This window comes from Rattus norvegicus, chromosome 1 (genome assembly GCF_036323735.1).
Source record: "Rattus norvegicus strain BN/NHsdMcwi chromosome 1, GRCr8, whole genome shotgun sequence".
NCBI classification, from domain to species: domain Eukaryota; kingdom Metazoa; phylum Chordata; class Mammalia; order Rodentia; family Muridae; genus Rattus; species Rattus norvegicus.
This window is the reverse complement of record NC_086019.1, coordinates 245,560,129-245,586,087: the sequence shown is the minus strand read 5'-3', so window position 1 is coordinate 245,586,087 and position 25,959 is coordinate 245,560,129. Positions and strand designations below refer to the sequence as shown.

Genomic DNA, 25,959 nt, shown 5'->3' with positions numbered 1-25,959 from the left:
CCATGCAATTGCTCTCCTCAAGCCATGACAGGTAGCCTCCTGATCTGACCCTCATTCTAGATGAAAGGTAGTACCACATATCGTGGGCCAGTTTCAAATAAGCTATAGGCTAGATAAGTATTTCTTTGGGTGTCATAGGGAGTCACTAGTAAGGCGTCATCTTGCACAATTAGGTGTATTAGATTTGCAGTAGAACATCAAAAGGACCAAGAAAAAAAAAAATCAAGCTTGGGGGTAGTGTCCAGGCATCACATGTCCAACTAATACCATAATAAATTAATTCTCATGCCAATCACAACTACTTGCACGTACCTGAAGGAAAGGATGGGGTGCTGTTAGCTCTCTTACCACTTATATGAGCTGTCACTTGTAGTGGATAAACAAAGAAGTCAGAAGAGTCGTGTTTAGTTCAAAAGAAGCACATGGATGCATAGGCCTATTCCCCAAATCAGCCATCTTCCCGCAGGGGAGAAGCACTAAAGCCAATTGGGAATAACACTTGTGCACAAGAGAAGCAGTGGCCCTCGGCAGCCCTCTGTGGACAGCCTGAACAGAAGAGGCGTCCATGCACTCCCTTCTGTACCCGCAGTTCTTGGTAAGGCGTCTCAGGAGGAAGGACCCAGAAGGGGGCATCACTTTTATGGGAAAAGTGAACAGTCTTAACCACAGCTCAACACTTAAGCTTTTGTGATTCCTTTTTGGCCTGCCGTCTATGCCACTCACTACTAAGAATAATAATATTCTATTAAACAAATGAAAATGGCCTAGGTACATTGCTTGCCTCAAAAGCTACACCCATCTTCTGCTTCCTGACCCAGGACTAATCCCCTCATCCAAAGGGATTAATGAACCTGGTACTAATCCCCTCATCCAAAGGGATTAATGAGGGTGAGAACCTGGAGGGAGTGGAAGAATCAGAAATCACAGCTCACAACTCAGCCACTGGAGGCCCAGGCCTCTGAGGACACATAAAAGGCCATGAAGAAACCGGGGGGGGGGGGGGGGGGGGGGACCAGCACACACGACCTTCCTGGCAAAAATGAGTTGATGGAAAGGCTGGGATGTGGGAAACCACAGGGAAGTGTGGGGCCCTATGTGCATGATGGTGTGAACAGTCACTAGCCACCACTGTGCTTCCTGAGAACTGAAGTGACAGTGGCGGGGCTTCAGGAAGACTCTCCTGACCTTGACAGCTGGGCCAAGGTCAAGTAGGTAGCTTAGTTAGAATACAGCTGTAAACACCCAGGTGTGATGACTCTGTGGGTAGCAGTGGACACCATGCGGGTAGAGTTCCTAGGACAGAACCTATCCTTAGTCTGTAAGGACAACACAGCTCCAAGCTGCTCCAAGCTCTGAGGGTCTAGAAAACCGAAGGTCTTTTAACAGTTTACTATCTTTATTTTGGAGGTGTTCTATTTGCTGTGTATGAGGAACAGATAAAATGTTTGGAAATTTAAGATCACAGCCTACCAAAATGGCTAGAGGCCAGTCTCCCATAGAAAAGGAGTTTTGAAGCACCCGGTCGAGAAGAGAAACGAGTCATGAGACACTTTCTATAGTCATAAAAAACCAACATTTTCTTTTATGATTTTATTACTTACAAAATAAAAACACGTTAGGAAAAATATTTCCCTTTGCAAGATATAGAAACTACAATCTTTGGAAAATACATAACGCCCCATAATTGTTACAATACATAGCCTTGTATACCACTTGAACATTGTTTAAAAATTATACCCTGTAAAGGTTGGTATAAGAAACATTGTCAGTCACATATCCTGACATTCAAGTACTTAAGACACAGTTGAAATAAAATGAACTTCCAGAGAGGTTCATCTTCCACTGTCCCAGAAACTCCTATTGTGTAAGTTAGGCAGTGGCTCCAGGAGTGGGACTAAATGAGAGGAGGCTGCTATAGAAACCGGTTACTGCAGGCCTCCCTCCCATCATCCCCCAAACCCCTCTGAGTTCTAAAGGTCTGATGACTGTATTTTCTAGGATGCTGGTAGAATGGCACCATTGACGGATATCTCTGCGGGGTCAAGCGCGACAGTGACTAAGCTAAATAAATGTTTAGGATGTCAGGTGGCAAATATGATTTAAAACCACCAAAGTTCCTCTTAGGAGCTACTGGAGAAGACCCTTTCATAGCTGAATTAAGACCCCAGACTCCAGCCCCTTCCTTCAGAAGAGCTGTGAGGAGTGCGGGAGAGAGCATACAGCCCCTCAACCCTGCAGCTAATGGTAACGATAAACGGTGTCTGACAGAGTAAGAGGTGGCAGCCACTTGGGCCTCACCATAAAGGCATCCAAGGTGACAAACACTCATGGTCATATACTCCCAGAATCCCAAGCTTCCCTCTTTCACACGGGAGTAATGGCCTACTGCTGCTCCACAGTTAGAATCCACTGTCTAAGTTCACACTAGTACTGTGTGTCAAAGACGAGCATTTACCTGTGTTCTTTATATGCGAAAAAACTGTGACAGCCAATCAACTGTGGAGTTCTTTACATTTTTCATATGCCACAAGCATTATAACATACCACCCCAGAATGGAAAAAGACCGTCAGTTCAATAACAGGCATGTACTGTAAAGGTATAAATATTTGGTTTAATGTACAGGGAGCTTGCATCTAGAACTATGGGTTTTGTAAATGAAAATGGCAGAATCTGGGCAATCTGATAACAGCCCAGCCTAGTACAATCCTGAGAAAACTGTATTTGGCATCGCACTATGGATTCAAAGAGAAATTTGTAGGAAAAAAAACCCACCGCATCTGAAGTGAAACCACCTCAGGACGGGGATGTACACACTGGCCACACCAAGATTTTGCTCTTGTGATTTTAAGGTTGGAAATCTTGGAATGTTAAAAAAAAAAAGTGCAATTTCAAATAAAACGGGAGACAACTGAAATTCAAAATGACGGTTGCTAAGATACTGAAAGAGAGAACAGCTAACCAGCATGACAAGCTAAGGGCTCTGTTCAGAGTACATATAAAAGTTCCAGCATCCGAACGAAAAGGCACAAATGAGTTAAAAGTGTAGCGATCGTCTCTAAGATGCGTGAAAATAAGGCTGGTTCACTTGCACTCCGTCCGTAAGTAGGCACCTGTAGCAGGTGGCAGCTTTGGCATCCTAAACAGGATCGTATTGCCATCGACGGATTAGCACGGTACTAATTATAGCAGCATTGTCAACATTAAGCTTCTTATCTACACTGCTAAGACAGAGCATCCCCCATCCACATCCTGCGTCAAAAATAAACTTAAAAATCTGTACTCGTAAAAATCTCTGAGACTCCTCAAATGAGCTCCCCCTTCATCAATGGCGACCCAACCAACAAGCCAAAGCAAAAAGAAAATCTACCCGGAAACTGCTAGGCTAGCCTAGCTATTAAAAACATACTATATTAAAAAAAAATGGTACTTTATGAAATTTATTAAATATGAACAATGAATAACGCAGACCCTCCGGGTATGCGTGTTGGTGTGTAAGATGTCTGAACTGGGTGATGGCATACTAGAAAAAGAAAAACAAACAAACCAAAACAGATTTCAGCAGTGACATTTCACTTGCTCTGCAGCCACCTACGAATGGTTGCTCCAGTCGTGCTGACGACTACACAGAGAGCCCCGCCCACCGTCCACCAGGTTGGAACATTATCGAAGAAAGCGATCTGAAAGATGAAAGCAAAGACTACATCCATGGTCTTCATGATGGCCACGAGTCCTGCTTTTTCTATCTGAAGTGCTTTAGTGATAAAGATCTGGGCCCCCAAACCCACCAGTCCAATGAGTATGAGAAACAGCCTGTCCCGCCCACAGTACGGCAGACTCCATTCTCCTATGACAAAAAGGACGACGATGGTTTCAGGAAGGCCGAGTATGACATAATACCAAATGCTCAGAAAGTAGTCCACCGATTTCCCCATTTTCCTCAGAATCACCAGAGTCATCGCAGCTAGCACGGCGTGTCCGATGGCGGCAAACGTTCCTTTAATGTGCTCGGAATAGCTTTCTCTCATCCCTGAAGTGTTGGAACCAAATAAAAATGTCGGTCTCACGATAAGTATCACTCCAGCGATCGCGAACAGGGTGAAGAAAGCATCCCAAAGGCTGTACTTTTCCTTGAGAAATATCCAAGCAAATATGGATGTAAACACTGGACAGCTGAACGCAATGACCGTGGCATCCGCGAGGGACGTGGTCTGGAAAGCATAGTACATAAGAATCATGGCACTGGAACCAAAGACCCCTCTGAGGAAGAGGAAAAGTCGTTGACCTTTGGGACCTATGAACCCAGTTCTGCAAAGTTAAATGAAAAAAAGAAATGCATTTTAAATGAATTCGGCATTGCTTTTAAATCAAAATGTTTAATCAGACATCACCCCCAAAAGCACATTATATTAAAAGTAAGGGACTAGCAAACCCTCTAGCACTGAATAGTGTGAATCATTGAAAAGTGTTTCTTCTCAGTATTGATCCTGATGTTTCAAAGAACACAGAACCTCATAATTAGAATGATAAAAAGTCAGTAAATATTTTCCCTATGGATTTTCTTGTGGAAAAATAATGCAAAGACAAAAGGGACTAGATCTTAAGAAACATTATATGCTAGTAAGTGGAATCACATGATTTTCCTCAAATTTTCTAAGACGAAAACACATCATTTAATAATAAACATAATCTCCAGATTTTAGGTCTCTACACAAGGAAGCTTAATCCTGGCTAACGTGCTTTCATTCACATTAACTGTTCTATAAAAGTTGAACCAGTGCTAGAATTGAGTCACTGAATATGAGGGGGAAAAACAGTGCTTTTTTCCCACTCACTCACGCAGAACCTACCTTGACAGCTCCTAGCTACATAAGACTCACTGGCTCATGCTTAGGGCACGCTTCATCCAGGTAGACACGGACACCCATGGGTATCTGGAGTCAGAACAAATCTGTGGCCCATAGGTATGTGGGAAAACTATGGATCTCCCAGGACAGTGAACACAACATCAAGACAGATTAGAGCCAAAGACTTTCGAAACACTTTCTAGCTTTCTGAATATTCTTATTGAAAAAACAGGGAACGTGGCTGCTAACCTCAGTGCTGTTCCCTCCTTTAGAAGCTGGTGCCACCTCACCGGCTCCAAAGCACTCTGGCTTGCACATCACATTCCCAGGGAATTTCTGGCAATATGAACCCTTGCAGACTGTCACTTTCTACCCAATTTCTCGGGATGCAGAATGGCACTATTCCATGAATCTGTATCACAGCAGGAGATGAAGGAGACTCTGGAGGCAGACAATGCCAACTTGTGATTTGAGATTTAAGCATCTCCAAAACAAAGGGCCAGATAGCCAGTCAGGGCCCAACTAGCTTCCTTCCAGGGTTCAAAGAACAGAAAAATACGAGTAAGTTACAAGGCTGTGTGTGTGTGTGTGTGTGTGTGTGTGTGTGTGTGTGTGTGTGTGGTGTTAATTTCAGCCCTACTGAGAGATGATAGATTCCACACAGAAAGGGAATCAAGTATGGATGGGGGTGGGGGAGAGTATAGAGAGGGGACAGTAAAAATGGTACCTACATGTTGAGGTCTATACAAAGTACTCTAACCAAGAACAACTCTTATCTGACCCTGGCAACCTGCTGTGGGGCACAGTCCATAAAGTGCCACTCCCTCCAGTTTACAGGGGAAGAACCTGAAACACCACAATAGTCAAAGACCTTGTTCAAGGTTCCGCCTGCCTCCCTCTGTGGAAGACTTCAGTTTTCTCAGTATGAGCTGGCGGGGGAGCAGTCCGTCCCACCTACAGAAACCTCTGACAGTCGGATGTTCTTAACTTGCTTTGTTTACTTTTTAATCTTCAAAGTATCAGTTATGCCAGCGTGAAGGGAGGAGGGCATGAACAACTACATATCCCCCTTCTCTCCTTTGATGGGCATGTGGTGTGTGCTTATGGTAGACCCCTCAGGTGAGCAGACCCTGAGAACACGCACTGACTGGGGTCAATCTCTGATAAACCAGTAAAAAAGATGAAGGCAGTTCAAAAGAGTTACAGACACTTGTCAACGTCCTCTAGTCACTCTAAGAGTACTTACTTTCTGTATATTAAGCAAGGAATAATAACAAGCATTTGGACCACGCATCGAAACGCGCTGATCTCTACAGCATGGACACCTTGCACTTTTTTAACCAACAAAGAGACCACGGAGAAAAGGAAGGCAGACAGCACTGTGTAAAACAGGCCAAGTCCGGGGCAGGGTGCTGTCTTCTTGGCTTCTGAAAAAGATTAAATTCTGGTTAGTCCTTGTTCCAAGCATGTACTTCACCACTTTCACTTAGAAATTAAGAAAGAGGCATGGTATCAACGGCTAGACGGAAGACTACAGGTAATACCTTCGAAATATACCTGCGGTCCTATGTCACTTCCCTATTCACCATGTAACAATTTAAAATAGCATTTTGAAACTGTTGTTTCTCCCAATTTAAAAAAAAAAAAAAAAAAAGGATCCTTTTTGGCTCACTAAAAACCATCCCTCACTTTAAAAGTGAAAAAAATAAAAATAAAAAACAACTTGCTAAGATGGTGAGAGAAATCTTTCATCTCAGCCATAGAACCTTTCATCCTCTTACTGGTGAGCTTCAGGGAGAAAGTCTCTCTGCTGGAAATCAGCTGCATTTGTGTTATCTGCTCATTTGATAATTACATGACTTCTCCTATAAGCCTGTGAGCTTTTCTAGGGCAGGGACCTCCTCAGCTTGTTTATACCTCGAACATCTACAACCTTAATAACTCTCTAGTGAGGGAGAGAACGTGAGAACCCCTTCATAGGAAGGAAGGAAGGCACCCGGCCTAATATTACTGGCAAGAACATGATCTTGAAAGGCTCCTCCGTTGTGTAACGGTGAGCGGTTTTTGCCCCGACTTAACTTACTTCTTCCTACCTTAATCTAAACCAGGAAATGTGCACTTTCTCCAAGTCTTCAAATATTTAACCCCTTACTGACATATGAGGAATAAGCTACACTCAATGCACCTACACACACCCCTCCCTCCTTATGAACCTGGAAGGGAAGACACAGCAATAAGGACAACAACCAGCTCTGGTCGATAAAGACTCTATCGGAGACACAAAACCTGTGGATGCTGTAATTGGCTTTGAACAACCTCAGCAGACACTCCACTCTCAGAATGCACAAAGTGTTACTTAGCTATGGGACAGCATTGCATAACTATTTTCTCTTTTTCAAATGCCCTTCTCTGATAAATGATACACCAGATAATATATTTCAACACCCTCACATCAGATTACCTTTGGCCACAAGTGACTGCAAATCGTGACCAAAGTATGACAGCCTTTCTAGCAACACCACAGGGCCCAACCTTTGCATCAGCCACGCTATCTGAATCACACACCTTTCTTTCTGTTCTGGGTCTACACCTGGAGAGACCACCTTGCGACTGTCACTCTGTGAGGGGGTCAGAGCCCCCTGCCCCATGCCACCTTCTACACTGTGGAAACGAACTATAAAGAGCCACTAGGGCCCCAGGAGGAGACCTGAGGTTGCCAAGTGAAGCACCGCAAAACACAGGCCTTGGCTGTGGTCGGCCTTAGAGTTGGGCTTCTGAAATTACAAAATTCAGATCCAAGTAAAACAAGTTTTCTCAAAAAAAACCCTCCACCCTCAGACAGAACAGAATGAGGAGTTCTAGGACAGAAAACATCTTCCTGGTTTATTAATTCAAGGATCTCCTCCAATGTAAACCCATTGCCTTTTAAGAATTATAATGGTATGATATTTAACTTCAAAAAAAATGGGTCTTTTGTTTTAAGATATTTACTATGTATGTATGTGCAATTTATTTACTTATTTATTTATTTACCTATTTAGAGGCAGGATCTCCCTCTGTAGCCCTGGCTATCCTAGATAAGGCTGGCCTCCCGCTCAGAGATCCATCTCCCCTCTCCAAAGACTTGTGCCACCATGCCCAATCAAAAATGTACAAATATCTAAGGTTCCTGTTTTCTGATTAAGGACAGGCAGGTAACAGAAGGTTGAACCGAACTGGACTGTTAATGAAGGCAAGGAATAGTTCTGTTCAGGCAACCTCAGCTTCTTATGACATGATAACTTCATTTCCCTCTGAAGACAGTGACAAGCAAATCAGTCTAAAGAGGCGTGTTCTCACGCATCCCATTTCCACACTAACGTCCACTGAAGGTGGATCTAATCACTCTAAACGAGTTGCAAGTTTAACGATTCAAATTAAGTGGTCACCATACAACTTCCAGAAGAGATTAAAAACCTTTTTCACTTGGCTTCTCCCCACTCTAGTGACGTGGGCCTGGCTGGGAATTAGAATCACTATGCTAACTTTTAAAAATCCCATTTCCAGGCCCCGCTCCAAACTTCGTGGAAGCTGGTTGGAGGTGCAGTGGTGCACTAATGCACTAGAGTGCTCACTCCAACAGGAAAACGGGGTGCACAGGGTTAAGACAACTTTAGTACAAGCTCCACTGTCCGGAAGATGCAAAGAGGAATCAGTGCATCTCTAAACTGGGCAAGATTATCCAGTTCCCACCTAAACTTGAAAGCGAATTTTGTTTAGAAACCACTAAGATCAAGAGTCTCAAAGCCAGGCGTGATGCTGGATGCCCTTAATCCCAGCACTCAGAGGCTTAGGCAGGAGACTGAATGTGAGCCAGTCTGAACTACACACAGAGTCTAAACCGAGCCGGTCGAAAGCCCAATGCCAACTTGTGGCTTACAGCAGTTCTTGATTTGTTTTCAAAGTAACTGTTAGAAACTTGTCTTGAAATTGAAAGGCAAGATTCTTGGGCATTCACGATGTCTTGACATTTTTGCCATGTGCTGCCTGGATGGAAAACTAAAAGAGTTTGCAAGGACCGATTCTACATACATTAGGCCAGAATGACATTCAGTCATTGAGGGATTAGAGAGACACAGACCTCTCCAGGAGCTGCCAGGCTGGTCAACCCAGCAAGGGGTAACCCTGTTCTGGAGGCAAATCCATGCAAATCCGTGCAAACAAAGTCAGAAACCCGATCTTTTCTCTTTGCTTTCAGGACGGAAAGATAGCAATAATCATCTTCGTAGGACTTTTTAAACTCAGAAAAACACAATTAAGGCGGAAGAAACCTGGGTGTGGCAAGAGGCACAGAAGCCCCAAGGCATATTGAGGGGAAGAGACTCCGGAGATTAGATTGAGAAAGGTAATTCTAAAAGATCTTCAGGGGCTTCTTAATTGGAAAGGGCCCTAGGCGGAGTCTCTGGCACATGCAAAAAGCCTTATCTAGTACTGTCTGGACCTGTCCTACCCAGACCTTGGCAGATGGAGGTGGGGGTGAGACCCGAACCCTCATCTTCCATGGCCTCTCTTTACCTCCTGGTTAAGAGAGTCTGAACGAAAGTTCAGGGTTCTTCACCGAGGCTTCTAACAAGGCGTACCTTGTTTTAAGCCAGTAGAAAAGTCCTCCTATCCCCCAAAGCTTGAGGGCCAGTGGTCTATTTAACTCTCCTCTCTGAGATGCTGGGATTCCGTGACAAACACTTTCAGAACCTGAGCCTTTCGAACTCGGTTCAGGAAGATCGGTTTACGCTCGCGATGGGGGTTCCAAGTCGGCTTCCTGCCACCCGCTGCCTGGCCCCTCTCGGTGACCTTTCACCTCTGGTTGCCACTGGACCGCGAGGTCCTATCCCGGTCACCAATTTGGGTTGCGAACACTCGGAAACTTTCTGGGTCTCAGCTCAGGCCGGTGCGCAGAGGACCGGACCGATGCCGCCCCGCCCGCCCGCACTCACCGGGCTCCCCACGCGAGCCGCACGCCCAGGCTCTACACGGCCAGCACCTGCCGCGACCGGGGGCGCCCTCCGCTTCGACGTCCACGTGCTCCTCGCCCGGGGACGCCGGGTCCGCGAGCTGTAGCTCCGGCTCGCGCAGCTCCACCGCCTCGGGGGAGAGCTCCGCCGCGCTCTCCGGGGGCCCCATCCCGCAGTCCGCGCTCTTCCCGCAGCCGCGCGCCTTCTAGCGCCCGCAGCTGCCGCCGGGCCGCTCGGCTCTTCCGGCCCCCGGCGAGCCGATGCGTGTGCGCGTGCGCCCGCTCCGGGCTCTGCGCGCCTGTCCTCCGCTGCCCTCCGCCCCGGGGAACCCGCCGCCTGGCCTCGTGCACTCCGGCTGCGGTGGCTACAGCTGGCGCGGCGACGGCTTCCCCTCCCCTGTGCAGTCGGGCTAGACTGCACACTGGTCCTCCTCTGTCTTGGCACAGACAGGGAGGCACGCTTGGTTCTCAGCCCTGGCGCCTCGGGTCTTGGGGCCTTCTGCTGCTTTAGAGAGACAGTGTGTCTGAGCTGGGCGTGGTGGCCCACGCCCATATTCCCAGCATTTAGGGACCGAGGCACGTGGATCTATGAGTTCAAAGCCAGCTAAGGCTGCATAGTGAGACGCCAGCTCTAAATAAATACATGAATTAAATTAAAAAGGACTGGGTGTCTGTATGTTGATTGGGTGTATGTATATTGTGTATTGAGCTCCTCTGTGATGCCCCGAGGACTTCTGAGTATTCTGTCAGTTTTTAAGCACACCTCGACCTGACCAAGTGTTTAAGGTGTAAACACAAAGATTGAAACATAAGACTGAAAGGGAGGACTCTTTAAAAATGCGGGGCGACTGGGTATGGTGGTGGATTGAATCAGGTGGATCTTTGTGACTTCAAGGCCAGCCTGGTTTACAGAGCAAGTTCCAGGAAAGCCAGGGCAGCACAGAGAAACCCTGTCTCCAAAAAACCAAAACCAACCAAACAAACAAAAATTGCAGGGCAAAGGGGGTTGTCTCAGCAAACTAAGACAGGTAGCCACCTCAGTTCTGTCAGAAGTCAGTTTCCAGATGGCAAAGAAAGAGACTACTACTCCCACTGAGGCGCCTAGGCCGGGTACATTTTACTCTTGATTAAAAGGGTGTATTGGGAAGACAGAACAATCTGTTTTTCATTCCCCCTCAGATGGGACTGTGCCGTCCCCACCCCCACACCATTGGTTGGGGTCAGACCTCACAGTCTTATTCTATAGCCAGTCTTAAAAATTGGCCCTCAGGAAATGAAGGGGAAAGGGGAAAGGGGACACTGATCTTTGGTCATACAATTCCTGGAATACAGCACTGGCCTTTGTGTAAACAAACATTTTAATGGGTGGTGGGAAGGATGAAAACATTTGCATAAAAATCTTACAAAGTAGGTGAGATAGAAAAAAATGTTGATTCCTTCTCCTAAACACATTTTATAAGTATTTGATAGAAAAGACTCATATTTAATATTTCTTACAAATCCCTTCTCTTTTAAAAAAACATGCTTATTCGAACTCATTAAAGTGTTGGCTCTTGCAGAGCATTGGTGGTGAGAACCTTTAATCCCAGCACTTGGGAGGCAGAGGCAGGCAGATCTCTGAGTCTAGGCCAGCCTAGTCTACATAGTGAGTTCCAGGACAGCCAGGGCTACACAGAGAAACCCTGTCTACAAACAAACGAACAAACAAACAATGCCTGCTCTTTTTCTGTCCTATCTCGGAGTAAGAAATTGCAATGATGAGACTAGTCCTCCAGTACAAAAATTAATGATTACATATATTTCATTAGTGTGGTTTAAGGTAAGCTTGCTTGCAAAGGAGCTCCTTGGCCACGAGATCATCAGGGCCCCATTGGAGTGTTAGGTCTGTGCCCAGGCCAGAGATTCTGTTCTCTTGACCAGGAGTTTCCACTTAAGAGGCCTTCATTGCTACTTTCTCATCTAAAGAGGTAACCAAGATCAAAGATCCCATTAGAGTAGCCTCCAACTATGGTTATTAGACACCCAGAAGGCCAGTTACAACTGTCTGGTGCTTTATGCTACTGTATAATATTTTAATGCCTAGATACTTTGATATTAAGGCATTAATAATAATAATAATACCAACAAAAAACATGATTAGACATACATTTTAGCCAGTTCTTATAATCGTGGCTCATAAACACTAGAACCTTTATGTACCTTAAGTGACTTACTCAAATCTCCATAACTTGCAAATGATTCCCCATCTTCTTTTCCATTATGGAAATGTCCAACCATCCTAATCTTCATATGTAATAAATCCCTCTTTACTGAAGCGATTTCCATGTGCATGAGCTTCTAACACGTTATTTTACTTACTGATTTTCTCGAGACCTAATGACACTAATGAATGAATTTGCTACCTAATGTGAGAATTTTCTTCCCAAAGGGGAGGGGCGATGTCTCTCCTCTCATCATAAGCTCCCAATGACAACCAAATTCACCAAACTTCACCAGAGAGAACCAATGAGTTTATTGGGCTTATTCTGCATGAGTGGGGGTTATCGACAGGACTGTGGGCACCCAAAAGCAACTCTCTGAACATCTTTACCCAGCATGGTTTAACAGTTTTCCCACAGCTGCATAAGTGGAGACCCCTGCTCTCAGCCTGCATACTCTAGCTCCTTCACAATGCCATGAGGTCACAAATAATTAGCACAAAGCTGTGCGTGACTGGCCAGGAGAGAGGCTGTGTACTCAGGTGAAGATCCGGTGACTCTCCTTACTCACCCATTCCTTCTATGAAGGAAGGAGCATCAGTAGTCACCAAGCCCAGATGTGGCCGTCGTCTGTGAGCAGACACCGCTGATCTTATGAAGCAGATGGCAGTCATCTATCTTAATATGGTTGTGCAATGCCACCTTTATGAAAGAAGGCTGTGTACATAGGATAATGTAACAAATTAATGGGATATTGCCCCCAGGTTCTGTTAAACTATGAGACTTTGGACATTTCCAGGAAAGCCTTCTTAGAAAGCACAAGACAGTCTCCACAGAGTACCTGGAGTCAGTATCCCAACTGTGCTTTTTGAACAATTGTGTGTCACAAACACGAAGAAGTAGTAAATACGTACATAGCATAACATGACCCAAGTGATGTTTAAAATATCCAAGAAAGTGCACCAATAAATCCCTGTTAAAACTCCGATGTGAGAGTTACTATTGAGAAATCTTTAGACAGAGGGTCTTCTCCTCTCCTCGAATGAGCATCCCAGTAGCTGTTTTTACTAGAGACATCTTTATATCGTGAGATAATAACAGTGTATACAGACGCATTGTTTGTTTTTGAAATTGAACCCTTCAGTTTACATCAGACAAGAGACTTGCTGTTGAGTCCAGTGCCAACTGGCTGGACTGAAAACATCAGTCTTCCTTTTTTTTTTTTTTTCTTTTTTTCGGGGCTGGGGACCGAACCCAGGACCTTGCGCTTCCTAGGCAAACGCTCTACCACTGAGCCAAATCCCCAACCCCAACATCAGTCTTCCTTATGATCTGAATAAATTTGCCCAAATGAGTCTTGTTGCCTGCTGGGTCATGCATTTGGAGTAGGAATTAACAAGAGGCAGCAAAAGACATATATAGCTATAGCCAGATATAGACAATATAGGTAAAGATATTGGATATTGGATCCTACACCAACAGAACACTTGCTTGAAGGGTTGCCCTCTGTCTTAGTCAGGGTTTGTATTCCTGCACGAACATCATGACCAAGAAGCAAGTTGGGGAGGAAAGGGTTTACACTTCGGCCTACACATTGTGGACATTGATGTTCATCACCAAAGGAAGTCAGGACTGAAACTCAAACAGGTCAGGAACTTGGAGGCAGGAGCTGATGCAGAGGCCATGGAGGGGTGTTACTTACTGGATTGCTTCCTCTGGCTTGCTCAGCTTGCTTTCTTACAGAACCCAGGACCTACCAGCCCAGGGATGGCACCACCCACAATGAGCCCTCCCACTCTTGATCACTAACTGAGAAAATACCTTACAGCTGGATCTCATGGAGGCATTTCCTCAAGGGAGGCTCCTTTCTCTGTGATAACTCCAGCCTGTGTCAAGTTGACACACACAACCAGCCAGTACATCCTCTGACATCTTTATTATGGGTGAGTGGCAGTTAGAATCCATGATCTTGGAGAATCAAGGCAACAGTATCTGCCTTTACAAATGTCCAAACTAGGGCCCTCCCCTAGACCTGGCGTGACCAATGCCACAATCAGTATAGGTGCATCTGCAAATAGAGGCAGAGACCCTAAAAATTATAGTAGGTGCCCCCTTCCTATATAGAATCAAATTTTAGGGAAATAGAACGCTGTTATTTTTCTGGAGAAGACACATTTTATCCTCTAGTTTACATTCAGGCCTGATCTGTGTATAGAACTGTATCAAACATTTTTTCTTAAGGCCAACAGATGAAAGATTCATCCTTAACCCCTGGGTAAGGATGCAGTGAGGGTGAATCTTACTGACAGGTACAATCTTTGAGGCAAAAGGTTATAGGAATGTCTTCCAGATCTTCTTTGTCTCCCTTTCCAGAGCAGCTTCTGGAGTGTTCCAACCTTTTTATTTTATTTTTGTTTTTTGTGACAGGGTGTGTTTGTGTGTGTAGAACTAGATCTGTAGACCGGGCTGACCACTGCCTCCCAGATGCTGGTATCAAAGGTGTGTGCCATGCCCCCCAGTTCCTCATCCCCCACCCCCTCCCCCACCTTTCACCCCCATCCCCAACCCCTACCCCTGCTAGAGTTCTTTACTCCTTTTCTTTTGGAGTGTGTGTGTGTGTTCACATGTCAAAGAAATTAACCAATTTTTTAAATTGTTTCTTGTTTTTTAGTTTTTTGTTTTTTTAAATTGTTTTTTTGGAGTCAAGATCTCTCTGTGTATCCCTGGCTGTCCTGGAACTCACTTTGTAGATCAGGCTGGTCTTGAAGTCAGAGATACACACACTTGCCTCTGCTTTGCGAATGCTGGGATTAAAAGCATGAACCACATTGCCCCACAAAATCAGTCAGCTTTTAATGACTGTGTAAGTCAGGAATGGATTTAGATCCTTTGTGGGTTAAACTTCTAATGTTTCCTTTAAACATTCCCTTTTCTTCACATTTATAAACTGTCACCTTACTACATAGCTCCACTCGCTGGAATACAGCAATGGGTCTTTATATAAACAAAGATTTTACTGGGTTAGGGGATTAAAATATTTGCATAGAGGTCTTACAAGGTGGGGTGAAATAAAGATTTGAATTCTTTATCCTAAATATAAGTTTTATAGTATTTGATATTTCTTATAGTTCTGACTTGATGAACCTTTGACCCATATGACAAAGGGGAAAAACATCTATGAGACAGAGTAGAACTTAATTATATTTTCTTCAAAGTTCAGTATCTCCCCCAACCCCTCTCTTCTCTCTGTGCCTCCTGTAATTCCACTCTTAATTTGGTCAAATAGAAGATTCAAACACCTGACCCAATGCAGTAAGGCATTTACATCATTTGCTTCCTGGATTTGCTAATGCACTTTTCAATTTATCTTCTTTCCCCCTTCTTTTTGCTTGCTTTAAATGCTTGCCTAGATTCTGGGCAATGGTGAACATGCCTAAACCATTCTAGGATGAGGAGCCAACTTAGTTACCAAGTGAGGGAGTGAAGATAGACTTTATACACGTTGGCATGTATCGGTTATAGCAGAAACAATACTGGACTTGAAGTTGAGAATTCTAGTTCTGACCTGATGGTATGGTCACATGCATCCTTGAAGCCTCGGTTACCTCCTTCACTGAATGGAGCCGAAATTCACCTCTGACTACTTTGAGGAACTATGAGTAAAGAGATGGCAGTCACTGGCTCATAGCAGAACATGGAAACTTCTCTGAAAGACTTTACCTGCACTGAACAGAGAATTCATCCTCCAAGCTGGAATTGCCTTTATATTTTGAAATTAGATTAGATTGAGGAATTCTTTTAAAAATTGCAGGGCAAGAGGGGTTCACTGGGACTGTCTTAAGCAAACGAGGCAAGTGGCTGCTTCAATTCTCACTTGACTAATGTATAGCTTTGCCTTGTCTGAAAAGTAACGCAAGACAGCTTTCAAACACACACACACACACACACACACACACACACACACACACACACACAGCTAACATGGTGGCTGCAGAAGTGGGAAACTTCATCACCACCACTATCCCCCAACCACCACCTATGGAAGAGGAAGAAACAGAAACTAATCAGGAGGTCGCTAGCCCAGAGCACTGTATTAACCCATCCTATATTAACCATCCTCTGTCGCACAGGTGGGCACTCTGTTCTTTTTCTAAATGATAAACGGAAAACTTAGCAAATCTTTGACTGATCTGTAATTTTGAGACAGTGGAAAGACTTTGGGGCTTGATGCAACCACATCTAGCTGCCTCGTCATTTAAGGCCTAGCTGTGAGCGCTACTCAACTTATTTTAAGGATGATATTGAGTTATGGGGGAAGATGGGAAAAACAAATGGAGAAGACAATGGCTAATTACATTTAATAGACGCAGAGACGGCAGGACCTCAATCACTTCTGGCTAGGGATGTTTGTGTGCCTTACTGGGGAATCTTCTGATGGCAAAAGTGATGATGTATGTGTTGCTGTGGTGAATGTTGGAGCTAAGATGGTAAGATAGCTATGAACTCCTGAGGGTTAACACAGGGAAGCAGTCATGCACACAGGGAGGGTATACAGGACAGGCTAGGAAAGAGACTGAGGATGGGTTATCAGCCCCCTGCAGACACACCTCTAAAAATAGGTTTGTTGTTTAAGAAGATATCTTCTGAGCGTTCTTGCAGGAGATGCGTCAAGCACTTGATGTTGGGATCTAAACCAAAGCCTCATCCCTCCGCTGTGCTGATGTTGATTCCCTCTAAATGCTCCTGAGATGTAAGAGGAGTCTCATTCGCCTTTGTCTTGTACGTCTGCTTTCCTTCCGTTTTTTATATTTTAATTTGTTTTGCTAGAGTCCACGATCCCAATCAATGAATTCCAATACACTCCATCCCCAGAACCTGCAGATGTGTTCCTGGCCTGCTCTGTTTTTAACAGCTGGTTAGAATCACCATGACACACGAATTAGCCTTTCCACGGTACTTGAAAGCAACTTGCATTTCTATGACGTTAGCAGGAGAAGATCGGTTTATGCTCCACACCATGCAGGAGTGTATTTTGCTGGTGGGAGAGTAGGATGAGTTCAACATTCCCTTGCTGTCCTTGTGCTGATGCTAGATTTGGGTTTGCTTCTGGTCTTGTTAAACCTAAGTGACTCTGACTTCAGTTTCTCATTTGTTTTGCTTGGGCATTTTCCCTAGGTAACGTTGGCGAAAGATCCAGGAAAGTGACAGAATGGTGTATAATGTTAAACTTGTGCGTTCCTTGGTAATTTTTTAAAGCTTCGATACAAATGTATCTGCCTCATTGAAGTCAATGATCTGTCTGTCTGTGTGACTCCCTAAACATGTCTGTGAGCAATAAAACGTAACACAGTCAGGTCATTATACTCCTGTCTTGCTTTTGTATCTTTGTGCTATGTGTTAACACTTGGTATTAGTAAAGGTGTTTGGCTTTGGCTACAAATGGCTCAAGAAGGAAATGGGTCCTACTCATACTAAATCAGTGTATAACCGTAAATAAAACATGTACAGTAAATTATCTTTTATTTCTCCACCTCGGCAGAAGGTTTCTTATTGCCAGGTGATCTCTCATGTCTTCTTGTAGCGTCTTCCCCATGCACAGCCCAAGTTTCGAGCCTGGTTTATTGTTATATTTATTATAACTTTTAATAAATTGAATAGACCTCCTACTCTTCCTGGAAGAAAATGGAAACCCTGCATTCCAGGGGGGTTCTGGTTGGAACGGAGCAGGGTTTAACACAGAGAAGCAAGGCTCTTCCCACCTAGTTACCATATGATCCAGCAATTCCACTCGGCATGAACTTGAGCAGGTGTTTGTATTCATGGAGACACTACACAGAGCCAGAAGGGGAATATGACCTAAACGTGCGGGAAGACAATTCTGACGTAAGAAGGGAGAAGCTTTCTCCAAGCGTCCAGAAAGGCAAGTAAAGTCTCATGCTGCATTCTGGGATTTTGATGTGGCAAAGCTAGGAGGAATCCCCTGGTGCAGAGTTTGAGATGGTGATTGGGAAGCGAGAAGAGGAAGAAAAAAGCTTGGCGCTTTGGGGAAAGACTCTGGTGACCACATTTTCAATATCATCCTGGAAAAGAGACAATCGTTAAGAGAAGAAAAATGGGTGCCAACTGGTACTGACTAGAGTGACTGAGGGGTGCTGAGGTGATTTCAGTCTCACAGTTTATGCTCTGTAACTGTCTCCCTCTCCACGGTTGACCTTGCTATAGGAATAGTAGCAGACATATTCATTCCCCTGTGTTAGCTCGACAAATAAGAGTCATACAGATAAAAGGCAAGCGATTCACGTGGGCCTGGCTCTCTGCCTATCCACCCAGGAGAGATACAGACTGATTAAAATTCTCCATCCAGCTTTGTTATTCCAGGGCTTTGGAGCAAGCCGCTGAACTGGAGAGAAGTGGATCCCCAACCCCTATAGTCTGAAGAGGGGTTTGGAGACCAGCTCAGATCCACTGCAACAATTCAGTTGCTCATCTGATCCCAGATAGGAGAAGTAGCGAGGAAGGGTGGACGTGAATGTGGACCGCATCCATTAACTACTTGGAAAGCTGTTGAGCCTGAGGACTTCATCTTCCAGGGCAAACAGGAGCTCTCCCTTCGATGCCAGTAAGCAAAGAGGGTGATATCGGTAGCCTTAGTGAGAAAGAGGAGGAGGAGAGTGGAGGAATGGTAGATTCTGCCTCTCCCCACCAACAACCAAAAATCCAAGTTCCTGGCAGTCCAGTTGCAGCAGGCGGAGACTCAGGACCACAAGAGTTAGACCCCTGGTTTCCCACTCAAGCCTATTCCTGGCTGGGATGGGTTTAAGAATCTTGTGTTTCTAGTGTGTCACCGCACACCAGCCTGAGCTTCATTTGCTTTTTGTTCATGGGGGAACAAAGTCTCTGCCGTTTAGACTGATATTAAATTCATTTACTCAAGTGAGCCGTTGAACCAGCCTGCCTTGCAAGCGTGAATACAATCTAAAGAAATGATTGTGGCCTTCCTTCACTTTGGCTACCACACTATTCACACTATTGAAACACCGAACCCCAAGAAACTAAGATTTGCAGAGAGAAAAGATTGATGCTCTGCGTGGGGGAGCTTTGGAGTGGAGAGAAACTTTTCTTTTGGAATTTTTTTTAGACATTGTCAGCCTTGCAAGAGAGATTTGAAACTGTGAGTAGTGGGTTGGGGAATGACACCTCGGCTAGATTGCTTTTTTATTTTTTTTTTAATGTATACTCATGTAGGAACCAGACGAGGGACAGAGACGTCGCTGGACTTCTTTGTCCCTCTTTCCTAAGTGGCTACATTGAATAAATAACCTTTTTCTGCTTTTCCTTTTTAATTTGGCTCTATTAACTGCTTGAGTAAAGGTATCTGAACCTGGCTTGTTGCCGGCACAGGCAGTGACCTTAAGACTCGTAATGATCTCACTGTGATGCCCAGACTGGTCTGAAACTCACCTACCCAAGCAGTCACCCCCCCCCCCATCAGCTTCCCGAGTAGCTGGGACTGTGGGCTCCAAAACAGCTTGATACCCCCAGACCAAACTGGCGTCTTAATATTGATTTCAAAGACTATTTCCCCTATACTCCACATGAAGGTATAGATTCTTATCAATTTAAGTGTAAGTATACATCATGACTAGGGAAACAGCAATTTGTTCCAAAGAGTGAAGCCTAATGTTTCTGTTTTGAAAGAAATTAGCGGAGTGGAACGTTAAGATCCTGCTTTGAAATAACCTTGTTACTAAAGAAGGAACAGGCAAAAGAGAGGCCACGTGGGATGAACGTACACTAGAATACCTGAAAGGCAAAAATATGTCACTCAAATGGGTAACCAGCTCTGGAAACGTTAGAAGCAAAGAAGACTGTAAGTGTAGCTTATCAAAAAATTACACTGAGAGTCACCACCACATGACTCAGAAATTCCACTGAGCAGGGACCTGAACATGCCTGTTTGCGTGTCGTTTGTACCCTGGTTCCCAGAAGCATTATTGACAGAGACAAAAGGTGAATGCAACTCAAATGTCCACCAATATATAAAGCAAATACGGTATACCCCCACATAATAGAATACTATTCAGCATTCAAAAGGAAAGTTTTTTAACCAAAGTTACAACATGGATAAATCTTAATAATTTTATGCAGATGAAATATATCAAACACAAGGGACGAAATTGTGTGGTTTCATTTGTTAGAGAAGCCTAGCACAATGGGATTCACAGTAATGGGGAGTATAATCGTGGTTGTCAGGGTGTGGGCTGGGGCGAGGAAGGAATGAGAGAGTTCTGCGGATAAACAGCCGTGGCGATGTGAGTACCAGTACCACCAAGATCTGTATTCAAAATGGGGGAAATTACGACCATTATGGGACTGTCTAACTTTTTAGTTCTGTAATTTCTTAATGAGTAATTTCTTGAGACAGGGTCTCATATAGCTCAGATCGCCCTTGAAGTCTCTGAGTAGCCAAGAACTTCTGATCCTTTTCCCTCTCCCTACTCTTGGTTTAACGCAGTGCTGGGAATCAAACCCAGCATGTTAGTCCAGCGTCAAGAAGTCTACCAATTAAGCTACATTCCCACCCCACCCCACACACCAACTATCCTTAGAGGGGTTAGAATTCCCAGAGAAACCCCTTCTGTGAGTATATAAGAGCCCTATATAGTATATAGGAATCAGTGTAGCCAGGCAGGGGCCACACTCCTACCATCCCCATATCAGAGCGTCTCAGGCAGGAGCAGAGTGCCCTGGGCTACACCGGGAGACTCTCTCTCAAAATAATACAAAGTAAACAACAGCAAGGGCTCCACAGGAACCTAGAGCCAAAGTTGCAGTTAACTGGGGTCTACATTCCCACCAAGATACATGAGTTACAACCCTTCACACCAGCCTCCTCTCTCTTCAGTTCTGGTTACAGAGAGACAAGAAAGGCATTCTAGGTTTAGGAGACACTGAGACAAACTGTCCTTTTGAATAAGATTTATTCAGAAGGTAATTAACACTATAAACAGACAGACATGATGGAGACTCAGGAGAGTTTAGGCCCATATGGCGTAGTGGGGTGGTAGTGTCCCTTCTCAGAAGAGGGAAAGAGGGAAAGAGGGTCTGTGCCATGTGACCGATGGATCCTTTACAGTGCTGGCAGACGGGCTGTCTCTGATTGCTGGGTGACAAATGGGCCTGAAGAGAGTGTATTAACCTGGGACCTGTGTGAAAATCAGCTGTGAGGGAGGGGAGAGGCTCGGCTGTTGATGAACATGACCTGGGCATCAGCCTGAGCTGGCTTGGGATATAATGAGGAACACCAAAGACAGAAATGCTAAGAAGGGAAAGAAAACCTGGTTTAGTGCCTTCCAAGCCTTTCAGTGTTCCGCAGCTAAATAGTACCAGAAGTAGAAAAAAAAAAAAAAAGTGAACTCGAGGTTCTACAGTTTACTCTCCGCAGACAGAGTGTACAGCCCTTATAAGATTGTAGAAGTTTCTTTGAAGTCCTGTGTTCCGTCTGAAATATTTATGCCAGGTTTCCTTTCTAGTCCCTGATGTATCTTTATGCCTTTTTTTTTTTAATGTAGCAGATCTGACTTAAGTCTAAATGTTTGCACTGAACAACAGAAATTAAGTGGGAAACAAAAGAGACAGGGCCCCTGACCTCTCAAGGATGGGAAGAGAGAGGGGGGAGGTGTGCAAACACTGGCCGTGGCATCGCCTACTATCGTGCAGACTGGGATCCAGACCTAGGCTATCTGCTCCCAGTTTGACAAACTGTCCTGGGAGACAGGGAGCGGGGTAAAAGTGGCTGGGCAGCCCTAACTGATTCCCTTAGCTCTTCAGGCCTCCACGTCTTCAGCAATGAATAAGAGGGCTCCTCCTGTGCCCCGCCCCCGCCCCCTGGAGTCCTCTTGGGCAGACCTTACTGCTCTCCTTCTCAGTCGGCCTCCTCTCTAGTCCTTCCTGAGAGCAGTGAAAGCTGAAAACCACGGCTCCTGCGTGCCTAAATTATTCCTAACACCCCGGGAACCTTTACCTTTCTCTGAGAACTTATCTATGCTTGGAGACCGGGCATGCCCGGAGATGATCCACGTTAACCTCAGATTTGTTATGGTTAGATATCTGGGTTCCACTCCACTCTCCTTTTAATTATTAACGTTTATGAAATGTTCCAAATATGCCACGCACAATTAGGTGCATCGGTTCACTGACCCCCGGGGACTTGACCAGGCAGCTCAGCAGCTCAGTAATTGTTAAAAGCAAGGCTCTGGAGTCCCGTTTGTCTGTCCCACTTACCAGCCGTGTGGCACCAAGAGAGAGATGACTCCCATCTGAGACTCTCCCGCCTCCTGTTTTCTCATATATAACATAGAAGACGACTATTTAGTTGCTAAGAAGAGGAGAGGATTCGTTACGAATACCAGATGCAAGCACTCTTTTTCTTTAAAGTGTGTGTTTTATCTCTAACTTACAGATGGCAAAAATGAAGCTTCGAGATGGCAACTGATTTGCTTACAGTCACATGAAAAGGGAGGAACAGAGATAGGATTAGATCTCAAGACCTTAGACACCTCAGTGGGTGGTCTGAACACTTTCGCCCTGCTTCTCAGGCAGAGCGTTTAATTAACAGGATTGCTGGCTTCTGAGAGCACCACATTACAGCAATTTCTATCACCTGACCTTTTGGCTTTAACTCGAGACCACTGAGCTGGCAGCATCTTTGCGAGCTATTACTACAATAATGATACTATGTGGTTTGCATTAGGGTTGTGGAACCTCTGAGAAATCCCACTCTTCTTGTGGTGGAAAGCTATGCAATGAAGAAAAGCAATTTTATAACGATATTAACAAAATCCATAATGATACATAAACTATTTATCAACAGCTTCTTGATTCTGTTTACTTATTTATTTGCTGTACTGCCAGCCAAGTATGGCCCACCAAGGTACACCACCCACCCAGGAAATAATGAGCTTTTATTCTATAAATCAACCAAGTCTTCAATGCCTTCTGAAACCTGCTATTTGATAGTGTAGTTTCAACTACTGTCTTAATGCCACACTCATGTCCAAATTTTTCCTTAATGCTTCTACATATCTCATAGTATTATGTACTGTAAATATTTTTTAGTTAAAAGCAATCAAACAAACAAACAAACCACGTAAGTGTACAGCTCAAAGAAAGCTCATACACTGAACGTACTCATGTCAACATGACCCAGATCAGAATAGTTCTCAGAAAGTCCACCCCATGTATCTCTTTTCACTATACCCTCCAAAGATAAGCTCCCCAAACTTCTAAACTATACCTACCTGCATATCTAAACGTCAAGTGTTTTATGTAGATTTCACTTGCTGTGTTTTGAATGTGCCCTCAGAAGTTCAGACTGTGTTATGGCCTGACCCCCAAACCCCATGCCTGTAGCCATTTTGTTCCATGTCCGCCAGCTATTTCATATTGCTGCTGTAGCCTGCCTGCCAGTCACTGACACAGAGAAGTGGCTTGGCTCAAGGACATGCTGACCGCACATCCTGTTTTGTTCTCTGTGCTCTGAATGTTCTGTCTGAGGACCGCTAATCTTAAGACATTCCTCAAAGCTTTAGGAGGGTGGGGGCCGCCAGGCTGTCAAGAAAATGCCATCTGACCAGATGAACCTGGGAAAGAAGTCACTGAAGCACTAAGCTGTGCAAACTTTTTTTCTTCTTTTTAAAGATTTATTTATTTATTTATTTTATGTATGTGAGTACACTGTAGCTGTCTTCAGACACACCAGAAGAGGGCATCAGATCCCAGGACAGATGGTTGTGAGCCACTATGCAGTTGCTTGGATTTGAACTCAGGACCTCTGGAAGAGCAGGCAGTGCTCTTAACTGCTGAGCTGTCTCTTCTACGGCAAACTTATTTCTTAAAACCCAACAACATATGTATTCTTCTGAGGGACAATACACATATTCTCTCTCTCTCTCTCTCTCTCTCTCTCTCACACACACACACACACACACACACACACACACACACATACACAAAACCCAAATCAAAGGTCAATATGAACTGTTATGTCTAAAATATCTTGAGTCAGAGCTAACCACAGGGCAGCCCTTCCTGCAGCTATGTATGAATTCACTGCGATTTTTGGAGGTAACACTGAAGAATGCTACTAATAAGTCAAAACGTTATGATCATAATACCCATGCTCTGTTATCTATCTCAATGTTCTGAAACTCCCCTGTTTGCCACCCATCCACCAATCCCCTTACCTTACTCGGGACCAATCAGCTGAAAGCTTAGCTGATAATCCTTTGCCTAGGAAGCCAGCAGCTCCCTTCCTTGTCCTTTACACTTGGGAACCTGGATTTTCCTATTAAAAAGCTACCCTGAGAGCAGACTAGTGCCACAATTAGGTTTTTCCTTCTTGTGGACCTGGATGTCCAGAATCATGGTGTGCATTCAATAAGCTATTCTTGCTTCAACTGAGATTGAGGTACCTGTGGTCTGTGTGGCAATTTCCCGAACCCCAACAATTGGAAGTGTAACCCTCAGTGTTGCACTTTAAGGACTGAACTGGTCTGGAGGGCACTGACCTCTTGAGTAGGTTAATGCCGTAATCCTGGAGTGTGTTAGTCACTGTGAGAATAGGCGCCTAAGAAAGCTGAGTTAGTGGTCATACCCTGAGCCTCCAACACACGTGTCCTCTTACCCTTCTGCTATCTTTCATGGGGAAAGGCAGCAAGAAATCCCTCCCTTTGACCTTGGATCTTCCTAGCCTTCAGAATCCAGTCTTGAGTTTTCAATTACGGCAGCACAAGATAGATTAAAAGAGCATGCTTTTATGTGACCTCCTCTGCTAATATTTGTGGGGTTTGTCTGTTCATGCTGTTCTGTTTGACTCATCCCATTAGCTGTGTGATACTACATTCTAGGCACGGTTCATGTGCCATCACTAACGTTGACTAGTATGAAGGGCATCGCCATGGTTAGAATTATATATATATTCTACTTACCTCATTTCCATGGCAAAACCTTGGAAAGACGGCTGGAGTTCCCAAAATGATTATCACAGTCTCTATCTAGACTGAACTCTAAAAGTCACATATTTATCCATAAACATGTCACCTGTTTGTTTACTATGTGTTGCAACCAAGGCAGATATGAGGACTAGAGGCCTTTAAGTGTTGTAAGGTATTGGAATATTTGATCGCATTGTGAACCCTAAGATTGTGAACTGGAAAAATCTTGTGGTGTGGCTTAGCCCTAGCACACACCCTTAACCAAGAGCTAAATAAAGTCAACCATAGGTCAAGAGGTAGAGCAAGTACCAGCCAATAAGGAGTGGACATAAGGAAACCCTTCTGGGACGTCAGCGGAGTAGGAAGGTCAGCTGGGAGCTTTCTCCACCTCTCTGAGCTAACAGGTTTTCACCCCAGAATCTGTCTCCTGAGTCTTTTTTTTTTTTTTTTTTTTTGTAAAATTGATTGGCTTGGGATTCTTTTTGGGTTTTTTTTTTGTTTATAAAACAACATTTAAGGATTTCACAGCCCAGTTAAAAGGGCAGGAAGATAAATAAATGATGGCAATATACTTCAATGTTCAAGATAACTAGGGGTTTGTTAAAATTATATAAATAGTTTAATCTTTTAAACATTCAGTTTTAACAAGAAGCCTGAGCCTGTACTAGGGACCACTGTACTGGAATTCTCAGGGGTCCCTCATGGAGCGTTGAGACAGATTAAAGAGTCACTCTTTCAAAGACTCTCAGTGTTCAGTCAGCTGACAAGATCCCTGTAGGCATCAAAGAAATGTCAATGCGATTTCCCAGAGGCTTTCCTTCCTGTGTGTTCCCCTTAAGTGCCCTCAGCGCTTTTAATTTCTTACTCTTTGTCTCTCAGTTCTCCATCCTCTAGGCTTTAATTATCTCATAACCTCTACATCTTTAATTCT

General features: G+C 44.4%; 1 protein-coding gene across 1 annotated transcript; it reads right to left on the bottom strand.

Moving 5' to 3' along the window:
• Positions 1-1,554: 1,554 nt before the first annotated feature.
• Slc35g1 (solute carrier family 35, member G1) lies at positions 1,555-10,077 on the bottom strand. Its single transcript, NM_001191635.2, has 3 exons — positions 9,819-10,077; positions 6,092-6,272; positions 1,555-4,306 (listed from the first exon to the last, which is right to left on the bottom strand). The coding sequence occupies exons 1-3, from the start codon at positions 10,003-10,005 to the stop codon at positions 3,571-3,573; spliced, it is 1,104 nt and encodes a 367-aa protein (NP_001178564.1). The 5' UTR covers positions 10,006-10,077; the 3' UTR covers positions 1,555-3,570.
• Between the last annotated feature and the right edge of the window lie 15,882 nt (positions 10,078-25,959).